This window comes from Crinia signifera, chromosome 4, assembly GCF_055691185.1.
Source record: "Crinia signifera chromosome 4, ASM5569118v1, whole genome shotgun sequence".
NCBI lineage: Eukaryota > Metazoa > Chordata > Amphibia > Anura > Myobatrachidae > Crinia > Crinia signifera.
Genome location: NC_139220.1, coordinates 118,693,627 through 118,710,316, shown reverse-complemented (window position 1 = coordinate 118,710,316; position 16,690 = coordinate 118,693,627). Strand labels below are relative to the sequence as shown.

The window sequence follows — 16,690 nt, the reverse complement described above, 5'->3', positions numbered from 1 at the left end:
GCGCAGGGAGGCTGGGGCTGGAAGGCTGCTCACAGCACTTCCGCCCGGCGTCTCCAAGCAACCGCGCGTCACTTCCGCCCGGCGCAGTGACACAGCGTCTGTCCATCAGACAGACGCTGAGGGAACTTCTCGGCGTCCCCGGGCAGCCGCTCAACGGTTGCCAGGCAACAGGGGACGCCGAGGTACGCACGCTCGGCCACCTGATATCGATTAGAGCCGGGGGGGCTGGTCCGGAACGGCGCTGGGTCATTTGCTGCACCATCCCTTTTAAGGGATGGCTGCAAGCAAGATGGCGCCGGTTATAGCGATTACACTTGCTATCCTGGTCATTCCTCAGCTCCCTGATCCTGTTCCTCAGTGTTCCTGGTCTGCTTCCCTGCTTCCCAGATCCTGCCTACCCAGCTCCCTCTTCTGGGGTCACGTGAGTGCTCCTCTGGAGCTTGGTTCTATCTTCTTGTTTCTTCATTATTGGCAAGCCGCCTATCATTTTGTTATTTCATTCTGGGCTGTCCAGCCATTCCTTGTTTAGGGTTTGTCCCTGTAGTCCCTATCAGCCTGCTGGCCTCCGCCAGCCGTGGGGCTGATTCAGGACTGCCTCTGCGTGGTCTCTCCCACCGTTAGAGCCCTGTCAGGCAGGTTTATCTCCATTCTTTGCTTCAGCCATTTTGGGGATTTGTTATGTTTGTGTTTTGATCTGCATTTTGGTGATTCCCCTCATCACTCCCCCTGTGTTTGCGACTGGGTCGCTTTCCGGTCCTTGGCCTGGTGCCGGTAGACAGGGTGTCGTCTCCAGTTAGGCCCAGTAGTCAGATTACCTCTTGAGCATACCTCTGACGATCGCTTGCCCTTTGTCCCATCCTAAGACCTGGCTGCATCGGGGTCGGAGCGGGCCTAACTCGCTCCTTCGGACGCGGTGGCCCCAGGTGAACACTAGCATTCGCAGGGGCTTGACATCTGCCAGAGGTACTCAACAGAGTGAGGGTAGGGTTTCGCTCTGGCCGTCCTAACCGGCGGTCACAGCTGCGGGCTCACCCCTGACTCCTCGTTCCCGGTCTACGGTCATAACATATTCTTTGTCACACCTACTCATTCCACAACTGTAAAACAGAACGAGCCCTATACAGTACATTCTCCTACCTATGGGTGTAAATTACGTGATGGTCCTTTACTACAAATGATGTTTCATTAGTTTTTTTTTTTTTTTTTCATTTTAATTGTTCCTGAGCTATGTCATATAGAACAGAGCCGGATTAAGGTTCCAGGGGCCTGGGGTACTTAAGAGAAGTGGGGGCCCCTAAGGACTAAATAAACACACAAACACAGTACCCAAAACACATGAACAAAGCTAATGTACATCAAATGCACACACTCATAGCATACTTACACACAACCAACACACGCGTACATACACATCATACATAAAAAAAACAAATAGCATACAGACACACAAATGCATGCATACATACGCACATAAACAAATGCACACAGCATACATACACAACACACACAGCATGATTACACACTCATACACACAGCATAAATACATACTTACATAAATAAATAATACGGTACTGTTAGCCGCCACCGTCCCGGACTTTCTCCTGCGGCTAGCAGGTCCGGGACGGGCGGCGAGCGCAGTGCGGAGAGGAGGGGTCAGGGACGTTGCCAAGCAACGTCCCGAACTTCCGCCCTCACACTTCCTGCTGCTGGGCGTCGGGGCGTTGCTCAGCAACGTCCCCAAACTTCCGCCCGGTGAGCGTCCCCCAGTGTGGCTGACGTCAGCAGCCGTCGGGGGTGGGAGATTTGAATAAATAGCCGGCGTCAGCTGGGCACAGATGCCGGTTATAACTACTTGGACCCTGCCTCGCATTTCCAGTGGTGTTCCTGGTTCCTGAACTCCCTTGCTGTTGTCCCAGAGATTCTGTTCCTGCTGCAGCTAAGTTCTTGTTATGAGTTCCATTCCTGCTATCCTCCTGTCTCCTGATTATCCAGTTACCATCTTGGGTATCTGCACTGTGGGGCTTGTCCCTAGCAGTGCAGGGAATTCAGTAGAGGTTGTTGTATATTTGGTACCATCGTCTGAGCATTGTTGCTACTATTTTACGGTTTATTCCATCTTCAGTGCATTGTTGCTATTGGTTATTTTCTCATACCACCCTTTGAGCATTGTTGCCTTTTGTATTTTTATATTCCACCACTGTGCATTGTTGCATATTGTTTTGCCTTAGGAGTCATAGGCCTGCACATTCCGGGGTTAGTTAGATATCCTTTTGCTACTGGTCTGTCTCCATGAATACGTTGTCCAATCCTAAGACCTGACTGTAACGGAGTCTGGGCGGACCTAATTCGCCCTTACAGCCGGGACGGTTAAAGGTGAAGCCTAGCTCTGCACGTATTTGTGGACTCCAGGTTGGGGCAACAGAGTCAGGGAGCAGGTCTGATGACCTCCTACAGAGTCCTAACATTATAACCGGCCATATAACTACATCACAGAAGTTGGTCGTAGTATTTATACCCTTTTTTGTTTTGTCATGGATTCCCCGACGGGGCTGCCAGCCCAGGTTTTTGCTGACCAATTACACCTTCTGACTCAGCAATTACAAGATCTCACTTTGAGGGTTGAATCACAAGAAGAGATTAAGAGAGTTGTACCCGCCATGTCAGCTCAGGTTAGGGAACCTAAGATGAACCTTCCTGACCAGTTCACAGGGGACAGGAATCAGTTTTTTTTACTTTAAAGAGAGTTGTAAACTGTATTTTCAAGTATGTCCCCTCTCTTCGGGATCTGAAACCCAGAGGGTAGGTTTAATAATTTCCCTCCTCCAGGGGGGTCCACAAACGTGGGCTTTTGGTCTGAAGGCAGACAGCCCGGCCCTTCATTCTGTGGATGTCTTCTTCAAAGCAATGGGCATTCTATATGACGATCCAGATAAGGCAGCCTCAGCTGAAGCCCACCTCCGGTCCCATAAGCAGGGCCGTCGTATGGCAGAGCTCTATTGTTCAGAGTTTCGGCGTTATGCCAATGACTCTGGCTGGAAAGACCCAGCATTGGGTTCCCAATTTCGGCTGGGGTTAGCCGACCAAATTAAGGACTGTCTGGTCCAGTACCTGGCTACCGGCTCCTTGGATGATCTCATGCAGCTGGTTATTCGCATTGATCGCCGGCTTCATGAGAGAGGCTCTGAACGAAGTCAGCTTCCGGCTCCATTCCTCAGTGCCTCTGAGGACCCACCGCTTGACCTTGGGGAGCCCATGCAGCTTGGGTCGACCCGCTTGTCTCCTCAGGAGAAGGCACGCCGGCAAGCCCAGGGACTCTGCCTCTATTGTGGGACCAGAGGGCATCTGGTGAATGCTTGCCCAGAGCATCAGGGAAATGCCAAGGCCTGAGGATGCGGGGAGACATCCTGTCAGGCCTATCAGCAATATCTCCCTATAACTCCCTATTACTTCCCGTTTGTATTTTTTGGGGGGTACATAAGTGGGAGGGTCAGGCATTTGTTGACAGCGGGGCTGCAGGGAATTTCATTGACTCTCAATTAGTTAGAGACCACGGGATCCCTCTCATTCCCATTACCCCAGAGATTTCTGTCCATGGTCTGGATGGTAACCGTCTGTCATCAGTGGCTATTACACATCGTACGGTTCCTCTGAATGTGCATGTTGGGGTAACTCATATTGAGAAATTGTCTTTCTTTGTCTTTCATTGTCCCATAGCTCCTGTAGTCTGTGGATTACCCTGTCTTTATTTACATAATCCGAGGTTTGATTGGAAAACGGGGGTAGTTACTCTGCTGGGGGAAACAGTGTGCCTCAAACTTGGATGTTGGATGTAATCTGACAGATATCTTTTTCTTTCCCCATCTGTATACCTAAAAAATTTATGCATAAAACGAAACATTGGAGTCAAGCGCCATCAGTGTCGTTCGTAGACCCCAGTGTGCCCAAACTGTTTAGTTCTCCCTGTTCGCATGACTACCCCATTAGCCCCAGGGTTACCCGAACCATATGCTGCCTTTTCCGATGTTTTTTCTAAAAAAAGAGGTCGATACCCTGCCTCCTCATCAGCCTTATGACTGTGCCATTAACCTTCTCGCCAATGCCAAATTGCCCAAGGGTTGATTGTATTCCCTATCTCTGTCTGAAGAAAAGGCCATGGAGGAATACATTGAGGAGAACCTCAAGAAAATGTTCATCAGGCCCTCTATATCTCCCGTTGGAGCCGGCTTCTTTTTTGTAGGAAAGAAAGACGGCTCCTTGCGCCCGTGTATAGATTATTGAATATAGACAATTGAATCTTGTCACCGTAAAAAAAAACTCTTATCCCCTGCCTCTCATATCAGTATTATTCGATCAATTACGCAAAACTTCTATTTTTTCTAAAATAGATCTCAGAGGTGCCTATAATCTGATTTGTATAAAGGCAGGAGATGAGCGGAAAATAGCATTTAACACTCATACAGGACATTATGAGTATCTTGTTATGCCCTTTGGGTTGGCTAATGCACCTGCTGTCTTCCAGGACCTGATTAATGATGTGTTAAGGGACTTTTTGGGATTTTTTGTTGTAGTATATCTTGACGATATTTAAATTTTTTCATCTTCTTTGAAACAGCACCGTCTTCACGTTTGTGCTGTCCTTCAAAAGTTGAGGGTGAATAATCTTTATGCTAAGTTAGAGAAATGTGAATATGAGGTAGAGAGGATTTCCTTTTTAGGGTATTCTAATGGACCCAGTGAAGGTCCAAGCCATAAAAGACCTTCCAACCTCAAATCCACACAGAGATTTTTTAGGCTTTGCCAACTATTATAGAAGGTTCATTCCTTCATTTTCAGACATCGTGGCACCTATTGTAGCCTTGACCAAGAAAGGGGCAGATCCTTCCTTCTGGCCTGATTCCACTGTTGAGGCATTTAAGAAGTTGAAATGTGCTTTTGTGTCTGTCAAGATCTTGAGGCATCCCAATCCGGATCTCCCTTTTGTTCTGGAGGTGGATGCCTCAGAGATTGGCATCGGAGCCATTCTCTCTCAGGTAGATGAGCTCAATGGTCTCCTGCATCCCTGTATTGTATTTTTATATTCCACCACTGTGCATTGTTGCATATTGTTTTGCCTTAGGGGTCATAGGCCTGCACATTCCGGGGTTAGTTAGATATCCTTTTGCTACTGGTCTGTCTCCACGAATACGTTGTCCCCTCCTAAGACCTGACTGTAACGAAGTCTGGGCGGACCTAATTCGCCCTTACAGCCGGGACGGTTAAAGGTGAAGTCTAGTTCTGCACGTATTCGTGGACTCCAGGTTGGGGCAACAGAGTCAGGGAGCATGTCAGCTGACCACCTACAGAGGCCTAACAGGTACTTGTGTAATAGCACGGCACCCGGCTACGCTACGTTTGCAGCGTAGGCTAAGCTACGCTGTCTGCGTAGCCCAACGGCTGCCTGGCATAGCTAGCGTAGTTACTCCGTGGCAGCCCAACGGCTGCCTAGCGTAGTTAGCGTACTTAGCGTAGTGACTCCTCGGCAGCCCGGCTCTGTCCCCGGCATCCATGGCAAGCCTAGTGAGTGCCTCTCACACATCGACGCTAACCGACAGATTCCCTGCACTGGCGGACGCCAGCGGAGAGGGGATCATGCAAGAGCCGGTGGAGAGGTGCTCCAGCTGTCTGAGATGCAGGTGCGTCTCAGACGCTCCTGCGTCTCAGTAATTATTGCAGCAGGGTACGGCAACCCTGCCCATATCCGCTTCAGGGAGACGGGGTTAGGGGATTTGGTAGCACGTGCGCCTTATGCACAAATGGGATATGCGGGCGCAGGTGCGTCTTATGCACAATAAAGGAGGCATTTGCCAGTGCTCCATGTTACATATTGGCAAATACCTCCTTTTCAAACCTCCACTATCCACGCCAGCCCGAAGCGTGGTGAGCGGACCCATTCTGCGTCCCCCCGACCTGTTCATACCCCACAATCCACGTCGGCGTGAGTTGATTTTATAAAGTGTGGCGAGCGCAGCGAGCCACCGAGCCCGAAGCGTGGCAAGCTCGCCATACTTTATAAAATCAACTCCACGCCGATGTGCATAGTGGGGGTATGACCAGGTCGGGGGGAAGCGTAACGCGTCCGCTCGCCACGCTTTGGGCTGGTGTGATTAGTGGGGGTGTTTCAGGAACACATTCACACCAGCCATATCATACATCTGAGACAGTAATGACGACATGTGTTAACAGGTAACTGGATTTTAGTGAATAATAGAGAATAATAGAGAAGAAAAAAAACACTTAACAAAGTAAAATAATATGAAATAACAAGACCAAAGAAAATAATAAAACAGTTATTCTTCAGCTTCTGCAGATGAAGTTGACGCAGTTGTGTCTGCATCTGTGTCGTCTGCTTTGTCAGCCATTGGGAGTAGAGTTAGGGCATGTAGAATCCGCTGGAAAGCATTTTCTGCACCGACAGTTTTGCACCAAATGAATTCCTGGAGATAGGAGTCCAGATTTTGGCAGGCAGTGCCCCTTTGCCTTTTGTTACGCGACTTGCAAGATCCCCAGAGGCGTTGGATGTTTTGGGTATGAACCCCAGTCTCCGGATCAACAAAATTATAGCGGTGGTTTACTCGTGCATGGTGGTACCCTGCCTGCTCCAGCTGTTGAGTGTTATATGCACGCCAGCAATCAGAGTATATAGTCGTCCCCGGTTTTATATATTTGTTGATGGCGGACATCACCGGTGTCTCTGGATATGCCTCCAAACAACCACTGTTGAGGCAGCACGCGCCCGACATGACTTTTTCTCTGTACAAACAGACTCTTGTCCACCTCAACTATTTTTCCCGGATGGTGCAGGCCTCCCGCATAAGGTTATTGTACAGCACGGTGGTTTTGTTCGACAACTTTAGTTGTCGCTCACAAAACGATATGCTTGTGAGCTCCACTGCCCATGAATAAATAAAATGGATGAGGGTAAGAAATGGGATACGACACCCCGGAAACCAATATGTTGCACGGAGACTTATCTTATTTCAGCAGGTTTTAATGTGTCAGCGCCACATGCACTCCTTCATACTCAGGTGCATTGGGTGTCCATTAACACAGGTTTGTGTCAGTGGCAGAAAATCGTGCTGCTGAAAAAAAAACACTGACTCCTCCTTTGTCTGCGGCAGGTTAAAAATCGCAGCCTGGTTCTGGTTCTGCAGCCATTCCGCAGTCACTTCACCTTCACCTCTGACTGACTACGGTAACTGCGTAACGCTGACTGACTACACTGGCCGCGGGAACACTATGCTACTTCTGACAGGGACGTTGACTTTACTGGCCGCGGGAACACTCCGCTACTTCTGACTGACTATGCTATCTACGCTGGCCGCGTGAACACTACGCTGATTCTGACAGACGCTACGCTAAATACGTCACAGGCGCTGTGCTATTACACATGTACCAATAATACATACACAGCATATATAGTTACACGGGGGGGGGAGCAAGTAATAGCATATACTGGGCAGGTTATAGCATACTATACACTGGGGAGGAGCAGGCTATAGCATACACGGGGGGTGGAAGTAATAGCATGCACTGGGTGGGCAGGTAATAGCAGATACTGGGAAGGTAATAGCATACACTGGGGAGGAGCAGATTATAGCATACACGGGGGGGGGGAGTAATAGCATGCACTGGGTGGGCAGGTTATAGCATATACTGGGCAGGTAATAGCATACACTGGGGAGGTGGTCAGGTAATATCATAGACTGGGGGCAGGTAATAATATACAATGAAGAGGAGCAGGTTATTGCATACACAGGGTGGGGGCAGGTAATAGCATACACATTGGGGAGGCAGATAATAGCGCACACTGAGGGGAGCAGGTAATAGAATATACACTGCATACACACATACAGTACACATACAGCCTACATACATATACATACATACACACACATGCAATACAGCACTATCCATGAGTTAAGTGGACATGAAGAACTCCAGAGTCTGCTTCTGCTGGGGCCTCAGTGCTCTTTAGCTCCCTCTGCTGCTGCCAGAGAGCTCTGCTGGTGCTGGCCCTGGAGCTCTGTAAAAGCAACAGCAACTGTGCTTCTGTTGTGCTGCACAGGAGGCCCTGGATGGACCCTGCAGAGACGGAGAAATCCGCATGTCTTCATCTGCAGGGACGGGGGCCCCTAAGAGACGGGGGCCTGGGGTTATGTACCCCCTAGAACCCTCCCTGAAATCCGGCTCTGATACAGAATGAGTGAAAACAGTGGCGTAAGTTCGTTCCAGTTGCCCGGAGGTGCCCCCCCAAACACACACACAACCCTATGTAACCTTATAAAAAATATATTTATTTTAATAAATATAGATAGAGAGTTAGAGAACACATATAGTCAGTAGTAGTACTCATTACACATGATGCTGTTCACATAATGTCCCTTACACATTATGCTGCACAGATAATGCCCCTTACACAGGATGCTGCACACATAATACCCCTTACACATGATGCTGCACACCTTAATGCCCCCTACACATTATTCCACACATTATGCGTGATGCCCCCACATACCGCCACTTGTAGTGTCCCTTAAGCAATGCCCCCAAAAGTGCCACTTACTGTAAATTTTTATATGAGCCTTCGTTGCTGCTGCAGGGAGAGATGGAGAGCGGTGCAGCTGCTTCTATGGGGAGAGGAGCAGAGCGCAGCGCAGAGCACGCTCCCACTCCCCTCCTGGTGTCCCCTCTAGCCGAGTGGACAGTTGAAATATTGTGCGCGCTGTTGTTGTGCGTGATGTTGGGAAAGCACGCCGGGCACCGGCACCACATGAAAAGGGGGGGGGGGCGAGCTGAGGTGAAAGCGGGGAGAAGAATTGGAGCGGAAGCTGCAAGGGTGACAGTCATTGACAGCTGGGCAGAGAGCAGGGGGCTGCCCGGCTGTATTCAGAGCACTGCAGGTCACGGCTGTTTGAAATATTACCCCTTTCACAACAGAAAATGCAGGGATTTACCCTGGAATATGGTCCCAGGATCATGCATTTTCTGGTGTGAGGGGGAGAGACAACCACTCCCCTCTCCCTACCTCCCTTTAACCAACCAGCTATATCTTTGGAACCAACTGACCCATTTACATGAGACCAGTATCATATTGAAGAACTTTTGAGTTGTCTTCGAATGATTTTGGTCCCGTGAAACTGGGCTGTTTGGTTTCAGTGAAATCTACCCTCAAGAACATAAACAGTCATGAAATTACATATAAGAAATAATAATAAAAAAAAAACGGTTTAACCTCAATATCCCTGGAACCAATTAACCCATATGGATCCAGCCTTGTATCAGATTGAAGGCCCAGCGATTTGGGTTCGACTGAGATCAACATCGAGCTTCAGTGATGCCGAAGGGGAAACTGGCAGCCGTTGAACTGGGTGGGGGTCGGAATTAATGGGTCCCATGTTATCCTATAGGGAAAATGTTCTTGCTTTGCCTGGCATTATCTCCGGTTCCCAGGGGGCTAGAGACATGGGGCTGGACGCGTTGGAAAGCCCCATCCCTCAGCTACAAAATGCGATAATGGGTGGTCCGGTGCACCCCCGGACCACCCCCTAGATTTGCCTATGATCATAAGGTGTATTTCATCCGAGCCAGGAGATTTGTTACTAATTAGGTTCTGTAATCTATTTTTGACTATTTCCTCACTAAAACATAGAGCCGAGCATTTAATCTGTGAGAGATCTTCTGAAGATTCTTCCCTTGTAAATCCCGAAGCAAAAAATTCATAGAATAATTCCACTTTCACTTTTCCTTCTAATACCAGGGTACCCTGCTTATTTTTTAGTGGGCCAATATTTTCCTTTCATTTCCCGTTTATATAACTGTAGAGATTTTTGGGATTAGATATGCTATCTGCCGCTATTTTACGTTCAGTCTCTACTTTAGCCATCTTGATTGTATTTTTACATTTCTTTTTACATTCTTTATATGCGGCAAATGATTTGGGTGTCCCATCTTGTTTAAACGCTTTGAGTGCCCTCCTTTTTTTAGCTATTTAAAATTTGACTTTGCTGTTAAGCCACATAGGTTTCCTTTTGACATTTGTTCTTTTATTTACCCTAGGAATAAATTTATCAGTGTCCTTCAGCAGTATTTTTTTTTCATTTGCCACCTTTTAGTAGTATCCATACCTCTAAATAATTCCTTCCAGTTTATATACTTTAAGGACTTACCAAAGTTTGCTTTTCTGAAATCTAAGGACCTAGTTGCTCCAATATAAGTATCTTTGTTAAAATGTAAATGAAATGTGATCATATTGTGATCACTGTTCCCCAATGTCTCCCTTATGGTTATGTTAGTAAGAATGTCCCCATTGTTGCTTATCAAGAGACCCAGGATATTGTTTTTTTCTGGTTGGACTTTCAATAGATTGATACAAATAGAGGTCATTGAGGGCATCCAATAAAAATTTCCCTTAGCGGTACTAGTTGACATATCTTTCCAATTTACTTCTGGTAGTTAAAGTCACCCATCATAATAATGTCCCCTAAGCTTGCCGCTTTTCCCACCTATAGCAAGAGGTCTTTTTCCTCCTCCGTATTTATGTTGGGTGGCTTATAACATGTTCCTACTACAACTTTTTTAGCCCCTTTAATATTACCTGTGATTTCTACCCATACCAATATTACTGACTCCAGTGTACTCCCGTATATGTCTTCACTTATGCATGGTTTTAAGGATGGTTTAACATATTAACATCCCCCCCCCTCCCCTTCTACCTAATCTATTTTTTCTAAACATGTTAGCCTCCCACTCCTGTGATTCATCCCACCAAGTTTTGGTAATGCCTATGACATCAAAATCTTCCTCCAAAACTAGGGTCTCTAGTTCCCCCATTTTACCTCAGAGCCACCTCTGAGGAAGCAGTACTTGTGAAACACGTGTCAGCCTTAAGCTGGCTACAAATGTTTCTAATCATATTGAAATGTTTAGTTAAATGAAACAATGTTGTTGTGAATTTTGTTTGCAAACTTTGAAGCGCTAGGAGGGGGAATGATTTACTGGAAGGTGTTGAAATAGACATAATCCCAAACAAGGGAGATAGCCTGAGATATCCCAAATCTGTCTGAACAAAAAAAACAGACATTTTGGGCATATATATTTAATATCAGCAAAATTCTAACGCTGATAAAATAATTTGTCTAAAAATTATATAGACAAATAAAAGTCTATTAACACTATGTCTAGCTGACCGACCGAATGCCTGCAAAAAATTTCTTACACTGACTATAGGGGCAAAGTGTCAGAAATCCAGTTATAAACCTCATTTGAAACCTGTATAAATTTATGCCACTAGTCTTGGTCATAAATATTCTGAAATTTATCAGTATCAGATCTCATGTAAATTGGGACTAAACCTGTCACTGTGCATAGTATTTACCCTGATCAATTACCAAGGGAGCCTTGAGATACGGCGGACATATCTAATGGCTGCACCCTGATATATAATAGATGGTATAAAACATCAGACACTATAACCACCCAGGCATAGAAAATAAAGGGATACTAGGAAACCAGTAATTTATTGGTATTCTCCATCCCTAGTATCGGATAATATTAATGCAAGGTGGTCCACATATGGGATAATAAATAAATGCAGAAGTCAATGGCAACAAGCCATCCAGATGAATAAGGAATATTGAGGAATTAAACCCAATATTTGGCACTCACCATTCCCTGCATTAAAAATATTCACATAAGGCAACCCATATATGAAAAACCTTCTATAACATCCTTCCAAAAGCACAGAATAACCCCATAGAAGAGAACAAAAAGTGCATAGACCCAACAATTTTGGAAAGAACCATCTACTAAATAATGACCAGGATACGGACATAAACAGGCTTTATGAAAGTGGGAATTAAAACCCCTATAAACGGATGAAAAAAACCATCCATAACACCTTTCCTAAAGCACTGAATAAGCCCCATAGAAGGGAATAAAAAGTGCACAGACCCATTAATTTTGGGGAAGAATATCATCTACTAAATACTGACCAGGATAAGGACATAAACAGGTTTTATAAAAATGGGAATTAAAACCCCTATAAACGGATGAAAAAAACATCCATAACACCTTTCCTAAAGCACTGAATACCCCCATAGAAGGGAATAAAAGCGCACAGACCCAATAATTTTGGGGAAGAAAACCATCCACCAATTATTGACTAGGATATGGATACAAACAGGTGTTATAAAAGTGGGAATTAAAACCCCTATCAATAAAGACACCCAAAACATCCCCCTCTCCAACTAAGGAATACAACCTATCCAATACAGCAAGACAAATTCACAGCAAAATTTGTAGCCAGCCCTAGGGAAACTCTTTTTATCCCTATAAAAATCACCTTTCTTCCTTTCGTGCCAAAGCACGTCACATATGTATGTTACATGTTTGTATGTTTAAAGTCTTTTTAATTCTCCAATAATTTCGCAAGTCTCAGAAGGGGACCACCCCATGCGATTATATATATATAAAAAATCTGCATGAGAAGTTGGTCTCTTTTCTTTTTAATAACCAATAATAAAAGTTATATTTTAAATACCATTTTTTTGTGGGGTACGATACCTTCCCCCCCCCCCCAAATAAAACCCTTCTCCTTGGTGTGCATCCACAGCGCAATTCTTCTCTTTCTCGTTCCTATATCTACCATATTGCCTGGATAGCACCCACTGTCACATATCTTGATAAAGGCAGCCTACTTACCCTCCCCAAAAAATTATTTTCGGGGCATCTGTCCTTATTGGACAAACCGTGTGCGGACCCTGAATATCCCTCTCTCCCCCATTTCCCCCTCAAAGAACCTGAAATAGGTTATCCCCAGAAGAAATTTAACAAAATTAAGCGCAGCGTAAAGTAGGGTCCCAATAAGACAGTCAGGTTCACGTATTTTTCATCCCATCCACAAGTGTAGCAGGTGAGGCAGCCATGTTGGGCACATTACACTGTGGGAGGTGAGCCATATATGCCCATGGCACCCAGTTTACAGTGACCTGCTAATGCAGGAATCTGCCAAAGTGAGCAGAAAATCTGTGCAACTGGTAGTCAGGGCCGGTGCAAGGCACCGGAGCGCCCCAGGCGAGTCGGGGTGGGGGCGCCCCGGTGCCGGGGGGGGGAAGGGGGCGGTGGTGATGGGGTACCTGTGTAAAAAACTTGCGGCGCCGGCGTCCCTGCAGTGCTGGAGCGGGCAGGGGTGTCCGTGCCGCAGGGGTACCTGCGGTGCTGTCCTTGTGTATAAAGCTGGCGGCGGCCGGCAGGGTCCCTGAAGTGAATAGAAAATAACTAGCGCTATGCGCGCGGCGGCCGGGAAGCACTAGTTATTTTCTATTCACTGCAGGGACCCCGCCGGCCGCCGCCAGCTTTGTACACAATGACAGCGCTGCAGGTACCCCCGCAGCACGGACACCCCTGCCCGCTCCAGCACTGCAGGGATGCCGGCGCCGCAAGTTTTTTACACAGTTCGCTAACCCTCCATGCTGGGGGTGAGGGGCGAACTGCCGCCCTCCAGGTGCCGGCGCCCTAGGCAAATGCCTAGAGCTGCCTAGTGGTGGCACCGGCCCTGCTGGTAGTGGAAGCCTTACTGGGCATATTCCTGTGGACGCAGCCTTTATCATTAATATTTTGACTTGCACCATCCGCATGCTAGGTCCGGAACAACCCAACAAAACGCTCCAATGACACCCCCAAATGGACGGTTGTCACCCTGTCACCATCTCCCATTACTTTGTCACCGTCCACCTATTGCTACCTTAACTTCGGAGGCAGCCAGATCACAGGCTAAGAGGTTACTACGAGCTGAGGGCCACATTCAGAGTTTGGTAGTGATTTCCAGAGAACTCTGAATCAGGTCCCAAGCTCGTTATCATTTTCCGTATCCATTTTATTAGTATTGTAATATAGTGGCGGCCATAATATAAATGAAGACAAATACTGGTTTGAAACATTTGTCATTACTTTTTCTAGCCATCAAAATTATTAATAGATTAAGAAAAATGCCTCCATATTTATGCAAGCATTGTTGACATACTATATAATTTAAGATTACTCATATGGTTATTACATGAGAAAGGAATTAAGCTATAATTAGATGTTACTTATGGACACTCACTTGTACATTCTGATTACATGTAATTATAGATTCCAATCATTTATTTTTACATGTCTGTCACATCTGCCTATCACACAGTGGGAGGGGCCTGGCTGTCAGTAGCACACACGCAGGCCAGGGCGATAATGTACTATGTACTATGCACTAGTACAGTGGGACTGGCACTGGACTGGGGAAGGGGGGTAACGCGCATGCGCACGCCGCCTCCTCTCCTGTGTTTACGGAAGCGGCTGTTACGTGTCAGTGCGGGGAGCGAGGCATTCTGGGAGTTCGGCTGATGATGGCCGATCGGTGGAGCTGACAGCTCTGCACACAGCCGGGGACATGTTCTAGTTGGTGACAGCCTCGGGTGGGCTTGGCGGACGGGTTGTCTGCGGCACTGCAGCCGGCGCTCAGCTCCTGTCACCGTTTCTCTGTGGCGGACGGGAGATCGCGAACTGGAAAATGTCCTCCTCCACCAGCAGCCCCGAGGCCATCAAGAAGCTGCTGGAGAACATGCAGTGTGACCTGCGGGGCCTCTCCATGGAGTGCAAGAAAAAGTTCCCACCCGTGAAAGAGGTATGGGCTATGTCGTATGAATAGCACTGTAACTATATATGCTTGGTAGCTCCTTCCTCTCCAGCCAATCACATCAGCCTCCACTAGGCATCCTGGTACCCGCTCTTCTCTCACTCTGTTTTGTGCCATGGTGTTTGGTTAATGTCAGTACTTGTCTGATATGTGATCTGGGAATCGTGGTCACCTTTGCCTGTCTGTGGTCCCTGGTCCTGTTATGTCCGAGATTATCTAGGGTCCATGAGGCTTGTCTGATGTCCATGAAATACTTGTGCCCTGCTGACAGCCAGAGATTATTGTGCTATCCACTGCTTATCTACAGGGACCCATTGTGCTCCTTTCACTGGCCATCCAGTCCCATCCAATCAGCTTGCAGTCAGACCTCTCATTCCTCCTCAGGAACTGGGAAACATTGGCTTTTGTTTTGTTGTCAGAACAAATAAGCTGTAATATTACTTTTAATATAAACTATTCCATATTCATAAATATTTTTTTTTTATTTTTTTTTTCAAAATTAGATTTTTATTAACATTTTATGAAGCACAAATGAGGGGGATACAGAATAAAAGAGGGGGAGAGGTGGGATACAGAGGGAGGCGGTACATTCGCAGAAATACAAAAGATTGTCGTGAGACACAGCCATAATGAAACCTATCAGGATAGCAGAGTGTAATTAAGGAACAGTGCTGCTGAAACCGTCGCTAACAAATACTGGTCATACAGGAAAAAAAAAAAATATATATATTTCAATGATAAGCGATAGGTACATGGAGACCCATCGGGTGGCTATCAAAGTGTTTACATCCCGGGAAACAACAGCAGCAAGGTAACCGTAGAGAGGACCTATTTCAGCGTGTGGAGGGATCTATATTTGCACCAGGAAGACCATCGGAGGGCATAACTAGATGGACCACCAGCGAATCCATATCTTTCATTTTAAAACTACTGCTGTAAATACGTTTACAAAAATTTTCCCGACTGAATTCATCGTAGGGCACCCAAAGGAGGGGGACCAAAGACAAAATACAAGAGACATAAGGATCGTAAATGCTGTACATTTTCCAATCCATTAAGCAGTGATCTTAGGGCATGATTCAGATGTGGATGGAAGTGTACATGGCTGCTGCTTCCATGCATTACCATAATGCTCAATTATGATAATGCATCAGGAGGCGTCTGTTATAAGTAGACACGTCCTGTATGGGTTTGTGATCTAGTACTGCATTGTAGCATCGGATCCCTTGCAACTCCATTGGCCAGGCTGCATCATCCACAAGCCAGACACTGCAGCTCCTAGAAAGTGACCAGTACGGGTCCTACACATGTGCAAAGTACCGAACACCAGTAAAGATAATGCACACCTCAAAAACTAATTATAAGATAGTATCAGGAGTACTATGATAGTTACAGCTGCAGATTTAAAAAGTCTCTAAAAACAGTTAAAAAAGGACTTGCAGTGTCTATGGCTGAGTAATAAATTCAGAGGCTTTTGAATGCCATATTTGTGTATAAAGCCGCTAATCCTCTGCTATCTTGTCATTTCCAATCCAGATCACTCTCACTCCTCCGAGCTTTGATTTCCATGCCAGCATATCATATACCATCCTCTTGTCAGTTTCTCTCAGTAACAATATTACAATCTACCACTTCTCTACTTGTGTATTGCTCCCTTGTCAGAGTCCTGACTAGGGTTGAACATCAGAATCCCACCTTTAAGTGATGGCTGGTTTCCGCCATCAATGGTAACTAACCATCATATTCAAAGTATTCAATTAAAAAGCAGAATTAAGCATGTTACACCATTAATTTCAGCTGTATTTTAACAACATATGGTCATCTCTTCCATGCCATTAGATGGCTGCTACCAACGGAATGCCGTCATCAATGGTGAAAACGCTACCATAAAAGATAACATTGATGGTGTTCAACCATCGAGAATGATGAGCACCTCTAGTCGCGGCCCCCAATGTGACTTTATTTCAACACTGGTCACAC

The 16,690-nt window shown here is 46.3% G+C and overlaps 1 protein-coding gene across 2 annotated transcripts in view; it reads left to right on the top strand.

Moving 5' to 3' along the window:
- The first annotated feature begins 14,380 nt into the window (after positions 1 to 14,380).
- Positions 14,381 to 16,690, top strand: part of MON2 (MON2 regulator of endosome-to-Golgi trafficking) — a 96,158-nt gene continuing 93,848 nt past the window's right edge. For both annotated transcript variants that reach the window (XM_083182310.1, XM_083182309.1), the window contains exon 1: positions 14,381 to 14,698. In XM_083182310.1, coding sequence (XP_083038436.1) covers positions 14,585 to 14,698 — 114 coding nt within the window. In that variant the 5' untranslated portion in view covers positions 14,381 to 14,584. The remainder of the gene's footprint in view (positions 14,699 to 16,690) is intronic.